The sequence below is a fragment of the Antedon mediterranea genome, chromosome 3, assembly GCF_964355755.1.
Source record: "Antedon mediterranea chromosome 3, ecAntMedi1.1, whole genome shotgun sequence".
Taxonomy (NCBI): domain Eukaryota; kingdom Metazoa; phylum Echinodermata; class Crinoidea; order Comatulida; family Antedonidae; genus Antedon; species Antedon mediterranea.
The window spans coordinates 455,915-475,641 of record NC_092672.1 but is presented as its reverse complement, the minus strand read 5'-3'; the positions used below and the strand labels follow the sequence as shown (position 1 = coordinate 475,641).

General features: G+C 35.9%; 2 protein-coding genes across 2 annotated transcripts in view; both read left to right on the top strand.

Moving 5' to 3' along the window:
• LOC140044399 (pre-mRNA-processing factor 19-like) overlaps positions 1-19,727 on the top strand; it is a 115,000-nt gene that overhangs the window by 69,657 nt on the left and 25,616 nt on the right. The window contains exon 2 of the mRNA XM_072088890.1: positions 15,365-15,426. The gene's annotated coding sequence lies outside the window, so the exon portion shown is untranslated. The remainder of the gene's footprint in view (positions 1-15,364; positions 15,427-19,727) is intronic.
• Positions 1,012-2,947, top strand: LOC140043296 (uncharacterized). The gene is made up of 3 exons (XM_072087795.1): positions 1,012-1,974; positions 2,184-2,328; positions 2,542-2,947. The coding sequence occupies exon 1, from the start codon at positions 1,500-1,502 to the stop codon at positions 1,956-1,958; it is 459 nt and encodes a 152-aa protein (XP_071943896.1). The 5' UTR covers positions 1,012-1,499; the 3' UTR covers positions 1,959-1,974; positions 2,184-2,328; positions 2,542-2,947.

Here is a 19,727-nt window from a genome sequence, read left to right as displayed (position 1 = left end):
AGGAGATTAATTAATCTAATTATTTTGGGTTTCCGTTTTGACCTTTGTTATTATTTTTGATGGTCAATTTTAATTATTATTTCCGCCAGGTGTTTCTTTGTCTCTTAATTATTAATTTTTGGCGCGAGGTTCTGGTACGTGGTGAGTGACGTCATTACTTTATTTATGATTTAAGACGGTGTAAGAAAGTGACTCGGTTATTGTTGTACTATTTTCCAGTTGTTTTGTCTATTTTTGCCTAGAGTATCTCTTTACAGTATTTCATTATGTCTGGAAGTATATATTTTTTGCAAGGGAGTTGTGTAGATACTGTTATAATAATTAGCGATGATGAGGAGACTGTTGTTATAGGCAGTGATATAGATGATCGTTACATGGAGGCCGAAGAGATTATCCCCGCCGGTATAGATGAAGGAGTCGAGAGGAGTAACAGGCCTACAAGTTGTATTTTACGTACGTAGACGAGGTGGAGAGAGAATTTTTGTTGAAAATGGAGCGTTTGATTAAACAATTGTTTGCTGCTCAAGTGTTAGCCAAGTGTTGGTTGTTAAGTAAAGCGGCTTGTTATGGTTGTGAATTTGACAGGAGCAGTCAAAAAGATCATGATTTCTGTTGTATGAAGTCTCTAGAAGAACAGATTGACTATTTTTATCGGGAGGTTCTGGATACGAAGTATGTTTCAGCCGATACCGTTTACAACGAACTAAATTCGGTATAGACATTTCGTTTATTTTCTTGTAAATACCCTGATTAATTCAGAGACTATTTTTAAGCTGTTGTGCGAGGACATTTAAATTGTGTTTCGCACGTGTCATGGAAAACGATTGAAGGGAAACAAACAAAAAAAGTTAATAATGCTTTAATTAGCACATGTTGCAGGGAAACAATTGACAGGAAAAATCAATTAATAACTGTATATATCGGACCTGATTCAAACGTAATCGTTCAGAGTTGTCAACGATCATTCGTTTCACTCTCAGTAACTCTCTACAGTCTATAAACAAGAGTTTCAACTGTTTACCTACTCCGAAATTAGCAATTGGTGAGAAAGCCCGTAGGACTATGAAAAGAGTTATGGGGAGTTCTAATGGTCAAGCTGACGAGTGTAGCAGTTTAAAAATACCAACGATGGCTTCTACATCAGCGAATATATTGGATCCTAGAAAATCTTTTAACGGTCAAACAGATGAGTGTAACGGTTTGAGTAAAGCCTCAGGAATGAGCGCCCAGTATTTTGCCGTAATGACCGATGATGTATCAAAGATTTCCATAACTTCAAAGAATCGGATTTTCTTGTCTGAAAAACGCCATGTAGTGGCCCAACGATGGGGTGACGATGTTTATGTTTGTCTCAGAGAGTATTACCAAACGGAAGAATATGGTGCCTTCAAACCTGGACCTCTAGGTATATTAATTTACCCGTTCTGCTGTGGCAAAAACTTTTTAACAATATCAATTTAATTCTCCAGTCACTGGAAGACTTACAAAGAGACATTAACATGGTGGAGGCAGTAAGAATCCCACTTTCGGACATAATTCATGTGGTAGTTAGTAACTGGAAAGAAGAACAATTTGTGTGTATTCGCCGCTATTACCAGTCTGAAGAAGGAGGCAAGTTTAAACCCGGTAAAAAAGGTGTAAACCTTCCAAAGAGTCAGTGGTTCAAGATAATTGAAAAACACGGTGAAATACAAAAGATGATTGAGGAGGTTGGTAATGATAATGCGGCTACTGTTGAAGGGGGTGTTGACAAAAACGATAATGGAGGACGTTTATTCAATTCAGAACATCAATTGCTACCCCCTGATAAGTTATCGGTGCAAAAGATAATAGGGGAAAATTTAGACTGTGATTACCTTCAACTTCTTGATAAAGGAGCAGCCGATACATTGTTTAAAAAATGTGAGGAAGAGATTGACTATTTTACCGGAGATCTTGCAAAGGTGAAAGTGGTTTAATATTCCTAGGAAACAGGTTAGTTCCATTATGTTTTTATCCGTGGTTTTGTATTAATGACTTGTTAATTACTTGTATATCGTTTCCTTTGTTTTTTTCCATAATTTACCGTTGTGTAGCTATAGGTTTAATTTACTCTTTTACTGTAAATTATTTTATTTTTGGCGTGTTCATTTACATCTCGCCAAATAATAAATGACTTTCTTTGTATGGTTTCCCCTCTGCAGGTTTTTCGTTTGGCGATTCTGGCTTAACTTACAAATATTCAGGCAATACAGTACCAGCTTTACCGTGCCCACCATTCCTGAAAGATCTCCGCGTACTTTTAAAATCGGTTACAGGACATTACTTCAATTTTGTTTTGGTCAACCGGTAAATATTCTTGTTTATTATTTTATTTATTTATTTTATTTATTGATTAAAAGGGTCCATCGTTTACCTCTAAAACGAATGAACACTATCAGTATTCATACTGGATGATTTCTGCAATTTGCTAGATAAGATTGTTTTAATGGATAATTGGGGTTTTTTTAGTCTCATCTTAAAATATTTTATTTTCTATTGTATTTTGTCGTTACTCTATAGATGTGCTACTGGAAGTGATTACATTGGCGAACACAAAGATGATGAGAAAGACATGAATCACTTTAGTCCAATCGCCTCTGTATCATTGGGGCAAACACGTATGTTTAGATTTCGACATGGTGATGCGCGAGGTAAGAGTCCCAAAAAAATTATTGAGCCAGTAACTGTTGATCTTAAACACGGTACATTATTAATGATGAATTATCCCACTAATGAGTACTGCCACCATTCACTGCCTAAAAATCAATCCATCAAGCTACCAAGAATAAATCTCACGTTTAGAGATATTAAAAGATGAGATAAATGTTACGCAAACATTACAGTCTTTAATAGTGATTGCAGATCTCAAGAATATCAACTGTTCATGATCTGTTCTCATTTAGTATAGTAGTACCAGTTGAATTATTTTTGTGATGATATTCCTACAAATGGTTCTATTATTGTATTGAAGTTAATTCACTTTGATCTAATTCCATTGATCGTTAATAATCATGTGATTGTTTGTCATTGTGTGGATAATGATTAACTTTACGAATAATTTCTTAAAAGTAACTTGTAATGTATTTCTAATTGTTAAATACAATTTTTTATGTTTTTAATAAGTGTGTAAGTGTTTCTTTAAAGCGTTTTAATCGTAATTTCAAGAGTAATAGGTACTTGTAACGTTTGAAACGGACTGGTAGATTAAACAAAACAAAAACAAACAAAAAACCGTTATAATAACACTAATAATAGCACATATTTTCGTACATGTATCAATGATTTATCTAAAAATGTGTGATTAATATTATTACAATAAAGACCATGTAGATCTACGATATTTTTACTGTAAGTGGTATTGTAAATAAAATTATGAATTCAATCGTGAGAAATGACCGATATCTGTGTATTATTTTATATTACTTTTATCATAATTGCAAAAAAAAACAAAACTCAGAGAAATCATAATTATCGAATACAGAAAGACGTTTTGGTTACCAATTGTATTTCTTGACACTTAGCACATTTTAACAGAAAACAAGACCTTCAACCGGAGCCAAAAATTGAAATTTGTTTACGTGCAGGTTATTGCCATTAGATATTCTTAGAACTACTTCGGTTTTTATAAATATTGTAACTTTTTTTCTACACGTTTATCTACCGATATTTTTTTTTCATTTTTATGAATCTTCCGCTGTTCATAAGCATTTTTAATTTTTTACAGGCCTTGTTCTTCGCTTTGCAGGCTAAATCTTATAACGACATAGGCCTACATTTTAACGGTTCTTTGTAAATATCCTCTTATTGATTGTTACCTATAGTTCTCTGAATGTTTTAATTTACCGTAGATGATGAAAAAATCCCTTAATCTAGCATCATTTTATAAAAAAGGTTCCGCAGTAAATGGTTTATTTTTTACGGTATTGATGGAATCATCGAGGCACATTATTAGGCTGAAAAACATGACGTCACTATTTTAAATGGTTTATCATTCAAGAACAATTAACCAATCACAAAACTGAACTACTGATTTGCGTAGAAGTTTCTGGAAATGACAAATTAAGGAAACACGTACACATTAATAAATATATATTAATTATTATAAATAATAGGCAAAATAAAAGGAAATACACAAAACAAATCATTTTCGTTATGAATTTATAATAACTTTAAATTTTGTCCATCACAGGAGACGCGTTTAGCGTTTTCCAATTGTAAAGCAGTTTCGCATTGCGTCGCAACACATGCACATACTGCAAGTACCGTACCGTACTGTAACAAGTCTACTGATATCTATTTTGTTGGTCACTCATCATTTTAGCCAACACATTATTTAACTCATCAGGTGTAATATCTTTTCACAAATCCTTTGCGTTATATCTGCATTTAAATGTGTTTTCGGTTAGTTGACCGTATATATATATATATATATATATATATATATATATATATATATATATATATACGAAAAGGGAGACCCAAATATACGAAAAGGGAGACCCAAATATACAAAATGTGAGACCCAAATATACGAAAAGGGAGACCCACTATTTTCATATTGGGTCTCGTGTCAGGTCTCTGGTCTCGGGTCTCTAGTTTCGAAACACCCGTTAAACCCAGATGATTTCATTTTTACAGAAACCGGTCCTATATATTTGTCTACTTTTGGATTGGGGGGGGGGGGGGGGTGGTAGTTGACCGGGGGTAGTTGACCAGGGGGGGGGGGGGGTAGTTGACCGGGGGTAGTTACCCGGGGGGTAGTTATCCTAAGGGGGTAGTTGTCCTAAGGGGGTGGTTGTCCGGGGGGTAGTTGTCCGGGGGGTTGTTATCCTAAGGGGGTAGTTGTCCTAAGGGGGTAGTTGTCCGGGGGGTAGTTGTCCGGGGGGTAGTTGTCCTAAGGGGGTAGTTGTCCGGGTGGTAAACATCCGGGGGTAACTGTCTAGGGGGGGTAGGTGTCCTAGAACCATCTCAGACTGGTTTTCTGACAAACAGCAATAAAAAAAACTAAGAAAGTAAAATATCTTGCATATGGAATTCATGGTTATTACGATATTTAATGAAACTCTGTGACGATTTAAAAAAACAAATACTATAAAACCTTTCCGTGGCGAAGAATGGTGAGATTTGCAGCTGCGCAATTGGTTATATTTTGATTATTAACGTAGCATTATAATATAAAACAATTGTTCTCTTTTCTCGTATTATTGTTATTCATCAAACCATGTTCGAAATTGGTAGACCGTAAGAATCTGAAAAATGATCAGTATACCATTATATAAGCCTAGGTTTCAGCAAAAACGTTTGATATTATACAGATTTTCTGATTATTACGGTCATTTCGACTATGGTCCCATCTTTTATAAAATGTGTAAATGTGTTATATCGTAGCTCAGAATAACTTAGTGGTGTTCTAAACGCTTTAATAAAAAAACAAAGGCATCTACACCGTATAGCCTATATTAATACTACTAAATTGGTCGCGTAATTTGTTCTCCTCCGAAAACTCTGAATGGACGTGCTCACATTTTGCACACTGATGTTTCTTATTTATCCACGTATTTGTTTCCACGAAGTGCGAAACAAATACGAAAAGAAGAATTCTACCCGAATTCACCTCATAAAGAATGGTACATTCCGCTCTAGCGCCCTCTCGTGGGACCACTCCCACGTGTTACCGTCATCATTTCTCAAGACCTCTTGTCTGAGGGGACGGCGGGCGGGTGGCGATTTTTTTTTTCGTACATAAGTTGGGGACCCCATCATGAAACGTCACAAAATAAACATGAATAATTCATCAGTTAAATGTTCTTGTTCCGTGTGCACCCAAGCGTATAGCAACAAGAAGTGATTACACAAGTGCGGTACGATTCTAGGCCTATCTCCGCTGTGGTTGCCGCGTGCGATTTCATAATAGAATAGCGGAGTTTTGTGTGGATTGTCGAAATAATCAGCCTTTAGTTTATGGTGTTTTTAATATAGTTTATTACTAAAGAATTACGTGTTAAAATTATAGTTTCTATTGATACTATTTAATATTAGGCCTAATTACTAGTCTCTAAACCCCTGTATATTCTAGTAGGCCTAGTAGCTGTGTGGGTGTGTGTGACTTGTGTGTTATGTATGACACAGTCCGAGTAATAAGTCAGCAAAATTAAACAATAAACATTACACAAAAATACATTTTTTATTCTCGTGGGTCTAATCTTCCCATCTCATGTGTTCATATATCCGCGAATTTTTAAAGTTCCTTTGAGTAATGCATATTGTTTGATAATAAAAGCAGAATTAAAAAATTACAGTACACAAATTATACACATTCGGCCTAATAGTATCAATAGAAACTAAGACGTAATTCTATAGTAATAAACTATATTAAAAACACCATAAACTAAAGGCTGATTATTTCGACAATCCACACAAAACTCCGCTATTCTATTATGAAATCGCACGTGGCAACAACAGCGGAGATAGGCCTAGAATCGTACCGCACTTGTGTAATCACTTCTTGTTGCTATACGCTTGGGTGCACACGGAACAAGAACATTTAACTGATGAATTATTCATGTTTATTTTGTGACGTTTCATGATGGGGTCCCCAACTTATGTACGAAAAAAAAAATCGCGGGCGGGTGTTTATCCAGGTAAGCAGCACTTATAGACTACCAACACCATTTCTGGTTTGTGTAGTCTATTACGTGCCTGCTTACCTGGATAAACCCGACAATAGCCAGTGTAGCACCGGACTAGGAATCTAGTCGGCGGCGGGTGACAAGTTAGGAAATTGACTTATACATACCTATAGTCGAGGCTTTAGTATCGCCGTTGCCACTGGTGCCACGTTAGCGGAGATGTCCGACAGGTAGTGTGAGGTGAATGTCGACTGTGTTCGCCACCACGCCGCTTCCATGATGTCAGCTACAGGGACGCCCGAGAACAACGCCCACGAAGTGGAAACCGCGCGCACTTGGTGCATATGTGCCGGTGGCGGTGTGTCTGAAGAATAGTTGCAACGACCCATCTCGCTATTGTTGCCTTAGCGGCCGCGCGGTATGGAGGAACAGACGCGACGAAGAGGTGAGACACTCCGTCTCTAATCGTCTTAGTGTGGTGGATATACCACTTAAGAGCCCTGACCGGGCACCAAAGTTTATCTCCGTCTGCCGCTGAAAAAGATGTGATGGTGGGAACGAACACAGCAGGCGGCGAAAATTTTAACGTCTGTGTCTTGGCAAGGAAATCTTTCCTAAACACTAGCCTCACGCCGGCCCGCTCAAACCTAACATGACCTGGTTCCAAGGAGAGAGCGTGCAACTCGCCTCGGCGTTTGCATGATGCTAAAGCGAGCAAGAACGCCGTTTTCAGCGAGACATTATACAACAGAGTAGCCTTACTCATAGGCTCAAATGGCGGGCGTGTAAGTGCGGCTAGGACAACGTTAACATCCCATCGAGGAATCAAGACCTTGACTGGAGGTCGTTCTCTGAACATTCCCCGTATCAGTTGAGTGATAACGGGAGATGACGACATAGAGGAACCGTCTTTAAGTGTTGGCGTGATCGCGCCAATGGCGGATCTATAGCCCGAAATGGTGCGGACCTGAAGACATGACTCGTATAGGTAATGCAGGAAGGCGCAAACTTGTCCGAGGGTGATCGACCCCGGCTCTACCTGTTGACGCCTGCACCATGTAAAGAAGTGTTTTAGTCGGCTATTGTAGACGGTAAGAGTAGATTCCCGACGAGATTTCGCCGCGAGGGCGGCAGGGCCATCTGGAATGCCTGAGTCTCGGAGCTGATCCCTGACAATGGCCATACACAGTCAGGCGCAGGGATTGTAAGTTCCGCAGTGGGAACTGAGCTCGGCCCTGCGTCAGCAGATCCACGCGATCTGGTAGACGCAGGGGATGATCGTAGAGCAGGTCGAGAAGCAGTGGATACCACGCCTGTCGAGCCCAGCCCGGGGCGATCAGAAGGACCCGGCAAGGATGGCGCTGAATGCGCGTCAGAACAGTTGGAATCAGTGATATTGGTGGGAATGCATACGCCCATAGTCCGTCCCAATGTATGGACAGGGCATCCACCGCCCACGCACGTGCATCCCGGAACCGTGTGCAAAAGGTCGGGAGCTGCGTGTTGTCTGACGTCGCAAACAGATCTATGTGAGGCCGCCCGAAGTGGTCGAATATCAGTGCGGCGATGCTGGGTAGAAGGCGCCATTCCGTAGTAGGACATAGTGTTTGTCGGGTCAGAGCGTCCGCAACAAAGTTGAGGCTGCCCGCAATGTGGGCAGCCGAGAGCATGATGTTGTTGTCTATGCACCACAACATCAGCGTCCACAGGTGGTAGCATAACGTCGGGGACTTCGTGCCTCCTTGACGATTTATATATGCTACCACTGTTGAGTTGTCGGAATGGATAAGGACGTGACGACCGGCCACGTGATGTCGAAGGGCCTTCAAGGTCCTTTCGACTGCCCAGAGTTCTAGGAGGTTGATGTGGGATCGCGCCTCCTCGGCCATCCAAAGGCCGGAGGCGCGAAGTGCCTTGGAGCAACCGCCCCAGCGTCCGTCTCTATACGGACGTCCGGCAGAGATTTTTGAATTGGCATTCACACAGTCAACCTGCCTTCCACCAGCCACCATTCGAGATGCGTCTGAATGAATGTATTCGACAGGACCACTTTGTGTAGGGAGTCTAAGTGCGGTCGGTAATGAGCCAGCAGATGCAGCTGTAAAGGTCTCATACGCAGCCGGCAATACGGAACTAAGGCAACGAAGCTGGCCAGACAACCCAGTGCTCTGAGCCATTCGTAAGCCGTCGGAGCATGAGCAGATATTAGATTGCGTACTGCACTCATTGCAGACGCGATGCGTTGTTGGGATGGAGATGCCAAGCCCGTAACGAGATTTATCTGTGCTCCGAGGTATAACGGGGATTGTCCCTTTGACTAATTCCAAAAAAATAAAAAATAATAGATTTCGAAAAAAGGTGGGTCATTTTGAAGTATCATAATAGTTATTAACTACCGTATCACCCAAAAATTTTCGAAAAAAAAAAAATTTAACTGAAATACAGACGTTTTTTTGTTAAAAAAATAACTTTGACTTCCAGTCAAAGTTTTCAATCAAAACATATCCCATAATGAAACGCGCTTGTTTGGCTACTCTGTATGCATAATCATAAAATTTCCTCATGATCTGTGTGAAAATACCTTCTTAACCGTGACCAGTTGTAAACAATCCTAATTTAGCATATGCATAATGCGTACTCATGGTTTGAAATCTTTGTTTACTTTCGCTCGTGACGATTTTCCAGATGAAATGTAATCAAACTAATTTACCTGTTAATTACGTAAACTTGTTGTTTTTGGCTCAAATTTTCGACTTAAAGTGAATAACTTTAATATTGCTTTGATATGGCCACTTTAAATTTAGAATATTTTGACCTTCATTTTTTTGTGTTTCAAGGGACAATACATCTTTAATTAAAACAATGTTTAGTATCGACTGATCGCGTCGTTGTAATTTTAATTAATTACACCTAATCCTTGTAACGACTATATCAGTGAGTAAAACTTTTGATCAATGCTTAGTACATTCGAATCCGCAAATGTGTAAATAATAAGTATCACCGGTTAAAGCAAAACATCAAAACAAGACCACAATGTAACTGCAAAAGTAGCAAAAAAGATACCTTCAGATCTTATTTCTATAAATTACCAATTTATATTTTAAACTGATTGACTGATTGACAAAGTTCAACGTAGATGTCCCTCTCATCTACTTCTTGTCCTCCTATTCGACATATACATGCACGTTGTCACTTTCTGATGCGCACCCTAGATTAATATTCACACATCACAATTTCGTCTTTTAATTTGTAAAGTCCTAACACAATAAAGTTCCATATCCAGCTTTTATTTGTTAGCTTACATATATTTGAAGTGAAGGAATACTTGGTGTAGGCCTCTAACAAAATTATCAGTTCCGAATTTTATTCTTGACAATTTGTTTTCATTAAATTTGTTTTCATTTAATGTCAGAGTACTTTTGTCAGGGAAGAGTGCGCTTTTATTATACTTACTCAATAGATTTTGGTTTCAGGTTTACATTACTGAATACAGAGAAAACAATGTGGTTAGGACGATGGAAAAAAAAGTAATCCATTCAATATCAATTTATTCCAATCAAATCTACGTTATTTAGCTCAGTTTCACTTAGGCATTTGTTAATAAAATATTATCAGACAGATCTTTTACTTTTCTTGTGAAAAAATAATTTACTTTTTGTATGACCCACTATAGACTTTAAAATCTCACCAATATCAGACCCCACACAAGGTTTTTTTTGGCTCAAGCACCATTGATTTGTAATCAGCTTCTATTTCACATCTGTCCAGTCTATTTTCTTCTTGTTTAAATAGGCCTATACTTTTTTTATAGCGTCGCGAGACAGCAGTTTATAAAATGAATGAGAGCGCGTTATAAATGTTAATATTATCATTGTTATTTGTATCATAAAACCGCTATTATTTATCACTTTCTAATTGTTTCTCTAAAATACTTTGCATTGCTAATTTTTGATTTGCAATCATATCTTGCTGTTGTTTTACCATTGCACTCAACGAAGCAATGTTATTAGCCATATCCGACATGGTACCCGGTATATCTTTACAATATGGACACAACCAAACTGTGGATGTCGTGGTTAGCTTCATTTTTACACAATGTCTATGGTATTGTTTTTGGCAAAGAGGACATTCTACCTGATTTTCCTTCATCGTGATATGATCGAATTTACATTGTTTGATGCAACTAATTCTATTAGTTATAAAGCCTAAATTGTTATCTTGTGGTGTCTTTTTTCCAGCTATAGTCGTAGAATGTTTGTCAACTATTTCTGTGTATTCAACTCTTTCAATTGTTCGTATCACTTTGACTTTATTTTCAATTATTGGATGATCAATTTCAATGTATGTTAAATTTTCAGTCGTTTCTTTGTCACACAAGTTTTCTGCTTCTGAATCCGTATTGTGCAATTCCACCACTTGCATTGTTAGGCCTACATTGTTGTGTTCATTGAGCTCTCCTGAAACCGATTCATTGACACTACACACTTCATATAGTTTGGTTTCGTAGATATGTTGTATCGGCCGTTGTCTGTTTTGTGTGCATGAATCTCTATTTACATTAAGACTTTGATTCTGACGTTTGCTTTTTTTTCTGAGTTTTATTATAACAATAACAATGGTAATAATCAACACAAGCGAAGAAACAGATACAATAATGAGTGCTATCGTAAACATATTATATTCACTGTAATCAATTTGATAATCAGTAGCATTATTATTAATATCATTAATCTCCGTTTGTTGATTATTTATTCGCAACGTTATTTTAGGTCTGACTGTGTAATCGGCGTCTGTTTTGCTTCTGTGAAACCAAACTAACGTTAACGCTTTACTATGGTTACCAAAAGAATTATTAGCTGAAACAATAACTTCTGTCCCGTTTGTAATATTATAGATATTGCACACATAAAGCATAGCGTTTTCTGAACTTTCATATGAGTTACAGACGATAAAGTTGCTGCCAAACGTTGACCAACTCACAGTGGCTTCTGGATTTGATGTAATATTCAATGTTATTGATGCGTTACTTGGATCATTGATGGGGTCTGCAATTGAGTAGGTCATTGAAAGAACTTTTGGAGAGTAACTGACATTAAGTGACCCACTTGAACAGTTTAATGTCGTATTTATTATTGGAAATCTGGCTGTGCAGCACAACACAGCGTTGTTTAGATCGTAAGATATTGATATATTGTGTGATATGCTTTTGTCTGCTGAGGAGGTCGCCAGATTTTGTCGAGATGTGCCATTTTTGTAAATAATCTATACCTCCAAGAAACTTGGGAAGCGTTTACCGCCACTCATAAAACACCCGAAAGGTATGACTTCCCCTTCTTTGACGTCACGTTCAACATCAATGCATGGACTTGCAGGAATCGAGTAAACAGTTACATTTGCAACATTGCTAAATGCACACGTTTTTCTTTCCAAATCGAAACATACTTCACATTTGTACATACCTGAATTGAATCCTGCAGCTTTCATTTCATTTCATTTCTTTATTCGAATTCATAAATAACACAACAAAAAAAATACAAAGAATGAATTCAGGGTAACACAAAAAAGTAACCAAAGGTCAAACTTATTTCCATTGTGGCCCTTAAGGATAAAAACACCATAAGAATAAACATTTATCAATCAATAGTTTGAAACTTTTACTCGTAAAGTTACAATTAACAGAATAAGTAGACTCAAGTATATTTTTATTTTCAATAATTTTGTTCTTGAATTTATACCAATTCACCGCATGCACATCTATGTCTTCTTGTACTATACAACTTAGCTCTATTTTACTAAACACCGGTGAAATAGTCAATGAAGGTGTTATAGTTACGTTCTTGATCGCTTCGGATTCGAAGAGGACTAAACCAAATACGAATGAGATGTAGGAAAGACAGGCATTTATACGGAGCAACATTGCTAACTAGTTGAGATGTTCTCGCACTCGATGAGAGTAATATGATATTTTCAATTTCGCTTAACTAATTCAAATTTTAGTTTCTATATTAATGATCTACAGTTGCTAAATCATATTAATAATCGTTTGTTTTTTACTGCTACCCTGGATAGATGCCGATGAGTGTTATTATGCCGACCAGGAACTGAAAGCAACTAAACTCAACTGTTACGCAAGACCATCATGTCATGTTTTAACGTAAAATGTTGATTAGTAACCATAAGTATTGTACTGTTTCTTTCTCAACTGAGTAGTACAACAAGATGCATAAAACCAAGGCAAACTATCGGTATGCAATGAAAAACAATTATAATCACTCTCTATCCGCACAAAAGATTCATTACAATTTGTTTTATGTACCCAAAAATCCGGGAGATTTCCACTGAACGGCGCGAAATCACACAAACACATTGGTTTTTTTTTCAATGTAACTCGACCGATTTTTATGGCTGTTTCGGCATTGTTATGCCTAATAATGTTTGTTTTAATTCTTAATTATGAAATCTCGTGGCCATTGATTTTTAAAGTAAGATGATCCCAAATCGTCCTATGAAAGTATAGGCATTTTCTGATCCTGATATGAAAACGTCTATAATTTTTGACATAGATCTCCGATTTTGATGGCTGTTTCACCATGCTAAATTGGAGGTCGGAGGAGCGGGATGGGTTTTTACAGATCAGAGTACTTATAGCGCCATAACAATAGTACAAGATAGCTCACAAATATCGTTTTGTTAATGCGACGCTTTTCATTTAAAACAAATTGTACATGGAAACAAAACAAATGAGATACAGAATGTCAAATATGAGTATAAAGACTTGATCGGTTCTTTATTTCAAATAGGAAAAATGATGGTTTTTCATGTCTTAATAATCTTTTACTTTTTATTGCTGTTAGCCACCGCGGTGCACCGGGCCTGCTTTCAAAATCAATATTTTGATATGCTGCTGCTGTACCTGGGCTGAGGGCAGTTGTTTAATCCAATAATTTCCAAAATAAAACATTTTCATCACAAATATTGTTGGTGTCTTTTAAAAATGTGTACGTTACATTGGACTGTCATAGTTGAATTAACATAATAGTATCTATAAAACAACCGATTTGTTTTAATAAAATGTGTGAGGTCTTAGTTCATCCGCGGGAAATTCAAAACTTATTTAAAAGTGTTTTAAAATATATTGTAATATACGCCGACTAAACTACAGTATTGTGGTAAATTTAATTTTATTATTTAATTATTATTTTTTTTTACTAACCCATTTACTTACCTATTATTAAAAATAACAGAGAATGTCTAATTTTGTAAAGCAATCCTACACCTGTACCTTTGCTACGTTTTAATATATAATATTAATAGTTGATATACCGTAAAACATAATTTTATTATTATTATAATATAAACAGTTTAATATTTTTTTATACATTTGCTTTTAGGTAAGAATTCAGCTCTTCCCGGGAAAATATAGAAATAGTTTTGAGAAATTTAAAAAATAAAAATAAAAAACTACATTCGACATAATCCGACATTGTAGCATATTTCATTAAAATTGAACCGTATCTCTTCCAACGGAATTGACCTCTGTTTCAATTCAAGTTACTTTTCTACAATCATCATCCGTAGAGGAAGTGTGAATTGTGGACCACTTAGACCTAAACCGTACTACCTGAAGACTTCTATACATTATATGTCATCCATGGGTATGGCTTGGTGCTGCACAACGCTAGTACCTCGGTTATGTATCATCCTTAACACTAGTAGGCCTACCATTGTTGTTATTATTATCGATATTATTATTACCGCTAAAGTGAAATGCCACCATGTGTCCTGTTTCTCCTGTTTGTCGTTTTCCTTCAACTCTTCCGTTTTATTGAGTTTAATGCTGTGTATAACATTTCCAATATTGTTGTTTGCTTTGAATACAATGTATGTGGCACTACCAACGTCTGATCCTTTGATTGAAAGCATATAACTGTTTTCAGATGTTGCACTTAATTTGTTATAGAAGTTTACATTATCTACCGACAAGTCATAATTCCACAACTTCCAATATACCTCGGCTTGAGGCTTAGAATCTAGGTTAATCGGTATCTTCAAAACGGTCTCTGTGTCATACGTTAAAATCGTTGACATATTTAAGAATGTTGGCGGGTAACTTACGTTAAGAATTCTCGTGTAATTGTTTATCTCATTTAGTAGAAGATCACTTTGGGCAACACACTGAAATGAATCCATATTGCGAGTTATGTTCACTTCCACTGTGACGCAATTGAATCCGCATTGATCCATTGTAGAATTAGTAACTGAATTAGATGAATTTCTATAAACAATTGATATTTCACATTTTACTAGATTGATATCAAAAGGTACATTACACTGAACAATATATATTTTTCCTTCTATGACATCAGTTTCTGCAATACTGCATGCAACTTTCGGTAATATTACGTACAATCTTATTACAGATATCAACTCATTGTCACAAGATCTTGTAGCTTCGCATAGATACCATTCATTTAGCACGTCCATGTTTTTAATGATCAGTTGATAATTTTCATAAGTCTCGTTATTTCTACTGAAATTGCCGTATTTAACACCATACAAACTTTCGTATTTAATCCAACTGTCATGTGTCAATTGATCTTCAGATTCTTTATTCCACATATACCAACTTAACGTCTTCTCATGATAGGGAACTATGCAATCCAGTGTCACGTTCGTTTCACCTGCAATAACTAACTTTATTTCTTCTTTTTCAGGTAATGACCATGATAAATCCGGTGTACACAGGAAACCAAAACACAAAATGAGGTATAACGAGGTAATAAAAGACATTACAAACTTGTGTTATTAGTATACCAGAAATGCACTGAATAATTTCAGATAAAGAGGTGCCTTTGAGTTACAATTACTATGGTGCAGAAGCTATAGCTTGTTGTTTGGAATTGCAACAATCCTGTTTACATTTTCACACACACTGGCCTATTTTACGTTTCGTTTAGGCTTTTGTTAGAAATGAATTTGAATTGTCAATACAATGTTATAACACGGATAATGGGTGCCATTTTATGAATAACAATCACACAATGTGGGGTATAGAGCGGAATGATAATACTTTATTATTACAAGTGAACAAATTATTAATACTAGATGGTACGCTCGCTTCGCTCGCGTACCATCTAGGTCGTGCCCACAGATGGTTCTCGAATACACAGTAATTTCAGGGTAAAAAATCTGGCGATTTCAAATGCACGTACCGCAGGACTATAATACATTGTCGTTTACAGAAACGAATAAGTAGACACAATTAATGATTTATGTAGCCAACCAAAATTAGCACCCTGGGAATTACTTCCGAAAGAGAAACTTACCACAAAATAAGTCCAAATTGTTTATTCATTTAAAGAAACCCAATTAGGGTTGAGGGATGGGAAAGAGGATAGGTACAAAGAGGAACAATTTTTAAATATATTCTTTTTCCACGTCAGTAACGAAGTATTGTTTTCATTTTTTATAGGCCTATAAATAATATACCACTAACGGTGACTAAATATAGTAAAACATTTGCGATTTAATACTTTGTTAAAACTGTCACTGTCATAGTCGATTGAAATAGTAAAGTACATGTAACGATACACAACTACGACGTTTATATTTTTTGTAATTATTAATTAATATGCAAACATTGAGAAGCAACTGTCAGTAATAAAGTTTATTTGTATATTACGTGTTTATATATCTAACAGTAGAGCCTACCCATAATCACAGTAATAAAGTTTATTTGTATATATTTTTTTACATCTAACAGTATTCACAGTAAGAAATGTTTGTATACATTTTTTCACGCTGCTGCTCTAGCCCACTACGTCCCATTAGGACTACTCAATCAGAAGCTAAAGCAAGCAGCAGTTATAGTTCTAAGGACAGACAGTTTTGTGAAAATGGAAACTCCACTATGATTTATTGATTCACAGTAGACCCAAAAAACGTCTGGGAAAGAGTCTATTAGGACATGTCATGCTAAAATTACAAATCCCTAAGCATTTCTGGTATATTCACTGTCAGATATTCATTGAATTATTATCGAAACAGTCCATTAAAGTTTGTGTTTGTAATAGGATACTTCACAATTGAAATATCTAGTGTGATGAAGTGACCCCCAGATTTGACCTTAGCAATAAAATTAACTAAAGTGACAGAAATTGAGTATTCACTTCTGTAACAAAAATATAATATTTATTCACATATAAAAAGAGAAAAGAAACCCAAAAACCATTGTCTGACAGACAATTTAAGTATTTGTTGCTTTAAATTACATTTTTTCAGGTAAAATAACTATTATGTGACAATAAAATGAACACATTAAAAACATTTGAAATAAAAAATATTTTTCAATAAGCGAGCAGCGTTTTTTGTAAGAAATATTTCTTGTTTACATCTATTCACAGTAAGAAATGTTCGATTCAAATGACGACCAAAAATGGTTAATAGGTATTTGCAGTACTGCATTGTCAGTTTATTCTCCAAGGGCTCATAAATTTACCTACTTGTGTTAAACCAAACTGGCAGACTGAGAGATTGGAATGTTCCATTCATCGCAAATCAATACATTTGTAAAAACGTTAATTAAATCTATCAAAATAGTATTTTTTTAAAGAAAATCGGCCTGTCTTCAACATTATGATGCTGTACTCGAGCAGTTCAACCGGTTTTCAGCTATTAAAAACAATTATCGTAGGAGGAGATAGAAAAATGTGAAGCGTCCTCGTATTATTGTGTGCGGGTATTTTTCAAGTTGGACATCCATTAGACAGTGTATACCACGATCGGAAAACACCCCTATTTGGGGCAAATCGTTGAACCTAAATTCGTTTTAATCGTCAATAACTAATTATCTAACTCAATTTAATTAGTAAACAGGGTTACATCAGGTGGTTAAAATCAGTACCGAAAGTACGAACCAACTTTATATACCATCGAGTAAAAATTCTAGAAGTAAGGCGCGATTTACCGAATTTTGCCCTTACGTAAATTTATATATAGATTTATTATTATGAACTTAAAGCTAAAGAGAAATAAATGTTACTATACCGTACGTTTGATTTAGATGGAATGAAATTTCCACCACTTCGTCTGCCGATCATAATATTGTCGAAATTCGCTATAAATTCTATCTTTCTTATCGTATTTAAAAATGGAGCTAAGTTTTTATGTCGTTGGAAAGCTTATCTTTTGCTAATACTGTGATTTCTTGCACATTGTATTATTATAGGTAAAATGTTTTGCTATGAGAATAAACCCCTCTATTTATATGCGTTCAATAAGTTGCGATTAAGTCATCTTTCATGATGAATGAATTGAATCATTGTTAAATTTCATTTCTACATGAAGCATATGAGCAAACATAAAATTCAGAAAAGAACCAGAAATCTACAGCGTGCAATTATTATTGGCAAATGGGTATAATTAAATTTAGGCCTACTATCAAACAATGTGATACCCTTTGAACGAGAAACGCTCCTCCTGCTCATTGTTGTAAGCGAGTATCCGTTCTCTGCTATAATTGTTTCAACTTTGTTGATCCAGTATTTTTATGTCGTCAGTGAAACAAAATGGACTGGATGCCAGTATAATTTCACGAATTACTGTTTAAAAAAATTAGCCAATAGTATACACAGATATTTCGAGATTTTCGATGTTATAATTTACTTCACATGCAAATGAAATTCCGTTTGCTGTGTGATTCAAGTCGATTGTTGGATAAGTAAAGACCTTCTCCCCATCAGTGTTGGACCAAGTTCGTTACGTTTATTGTCCAGAATTGTCTAAGCTTTAATAGTTGTTGGAGTTGGCACACGGTAAGCCTCACAAGTAAATATAACCTGAGTATCTTCAATTACATTATAGTGTAAATCAATGTGACATTCAGGAATGTTCGTTCTTGAATAACGGTAGTTATTGAATATCATGTGACCAACAATCCCCCATTTAAATGACAATTATCTACCGGTGTGTTTGTGTCTAATTTATAGTACTTTATTTCGATATATTACATGATCAATCCAAAACAAAATACTCTGAACCTCATTTTTACCACTTCTCCAGATCTACTGACTGATGTTAAAACACACCCAGGATTATGTAAGCATGATGTAGTAACAGCAGAGTATGAAATGAAAGCAAAAATCAACCCTAAAAAACCTAGGCAAATTTTCTTGTTTAGAAAAGCAAATATAGATAAAATAAGGGAAGAAATAGAACACTTCAATTCCATGTTGATTTTGTTAATAATATGAAACATTTGAATGTAAATCAAAATTGGATAAGCTTTAAAAACAGGATTTTCTAAATCGTAAACAAGCATGTTCCAACCAAAAAAACAAGTAATAAATCTAATCTACCATGGATCAACTATAAAGTTAAAAAACTTATGAGGGTTAGAAGAAAAAAATATAGAAAAGCCATGAACAACAAAACCAGCTAAGGATTGGGACAATATAGAAGTATCCAAAAAAGAATAACAATCGAAATTAAAAAGGCATATGACCAGTATGTCGAAAGCTTGTTCGATGAAATTGAAAATAGTGGTGGTGCACTTAAAAAACTATATACATTCGTAAAGGGTCTAAGACGAGATAGAGTTGGTATCTCATGTCTGCAAACAGATGGTAAATTCGCAACTGAAGGAAAGGATAAAGCAGAATTAATGTTATCTAAACAATTTCAGAAAGTATTTACCAATGAAGATACTAGGAATATTCCCGACAAAGGCCAAAGTCCATATCCAAAGATGCCTGAAAATAAAATTAATACAGATGGAATATTTAAACTATTAAGTAAACTTAATCCCAAAAAAGAAATTGGTATAGACATGATTCCGACGCAAATTATTAAAGACCATGCAGATATTGTGGCACCCATCCTGACTAAAATATTTCAGCAGTCTTTAGAGGAAGGGGAAGTGCCACATGATTGGAAGCAAGCAAATGTAACAGCCTTATTTAAAAAAGGTGATAGATCATTACCAGTTAATTATAGGCCTGTGTCTCTTACATGTGTGACTTGTAATGTTATGGAACATGTAATATTTAGTAATGTTATGGATCACCTAGAAAAAAGAAA

Excerpts from the sequence above, each read along its gene's own strand:
- LOC140043296 (XM_072087795.1), top strand. The coding sequence starts at position 1,500 with ATGGTGGAGGCAGTAAGAATCCCACTTTCGGACATAATTCATGTGGTA.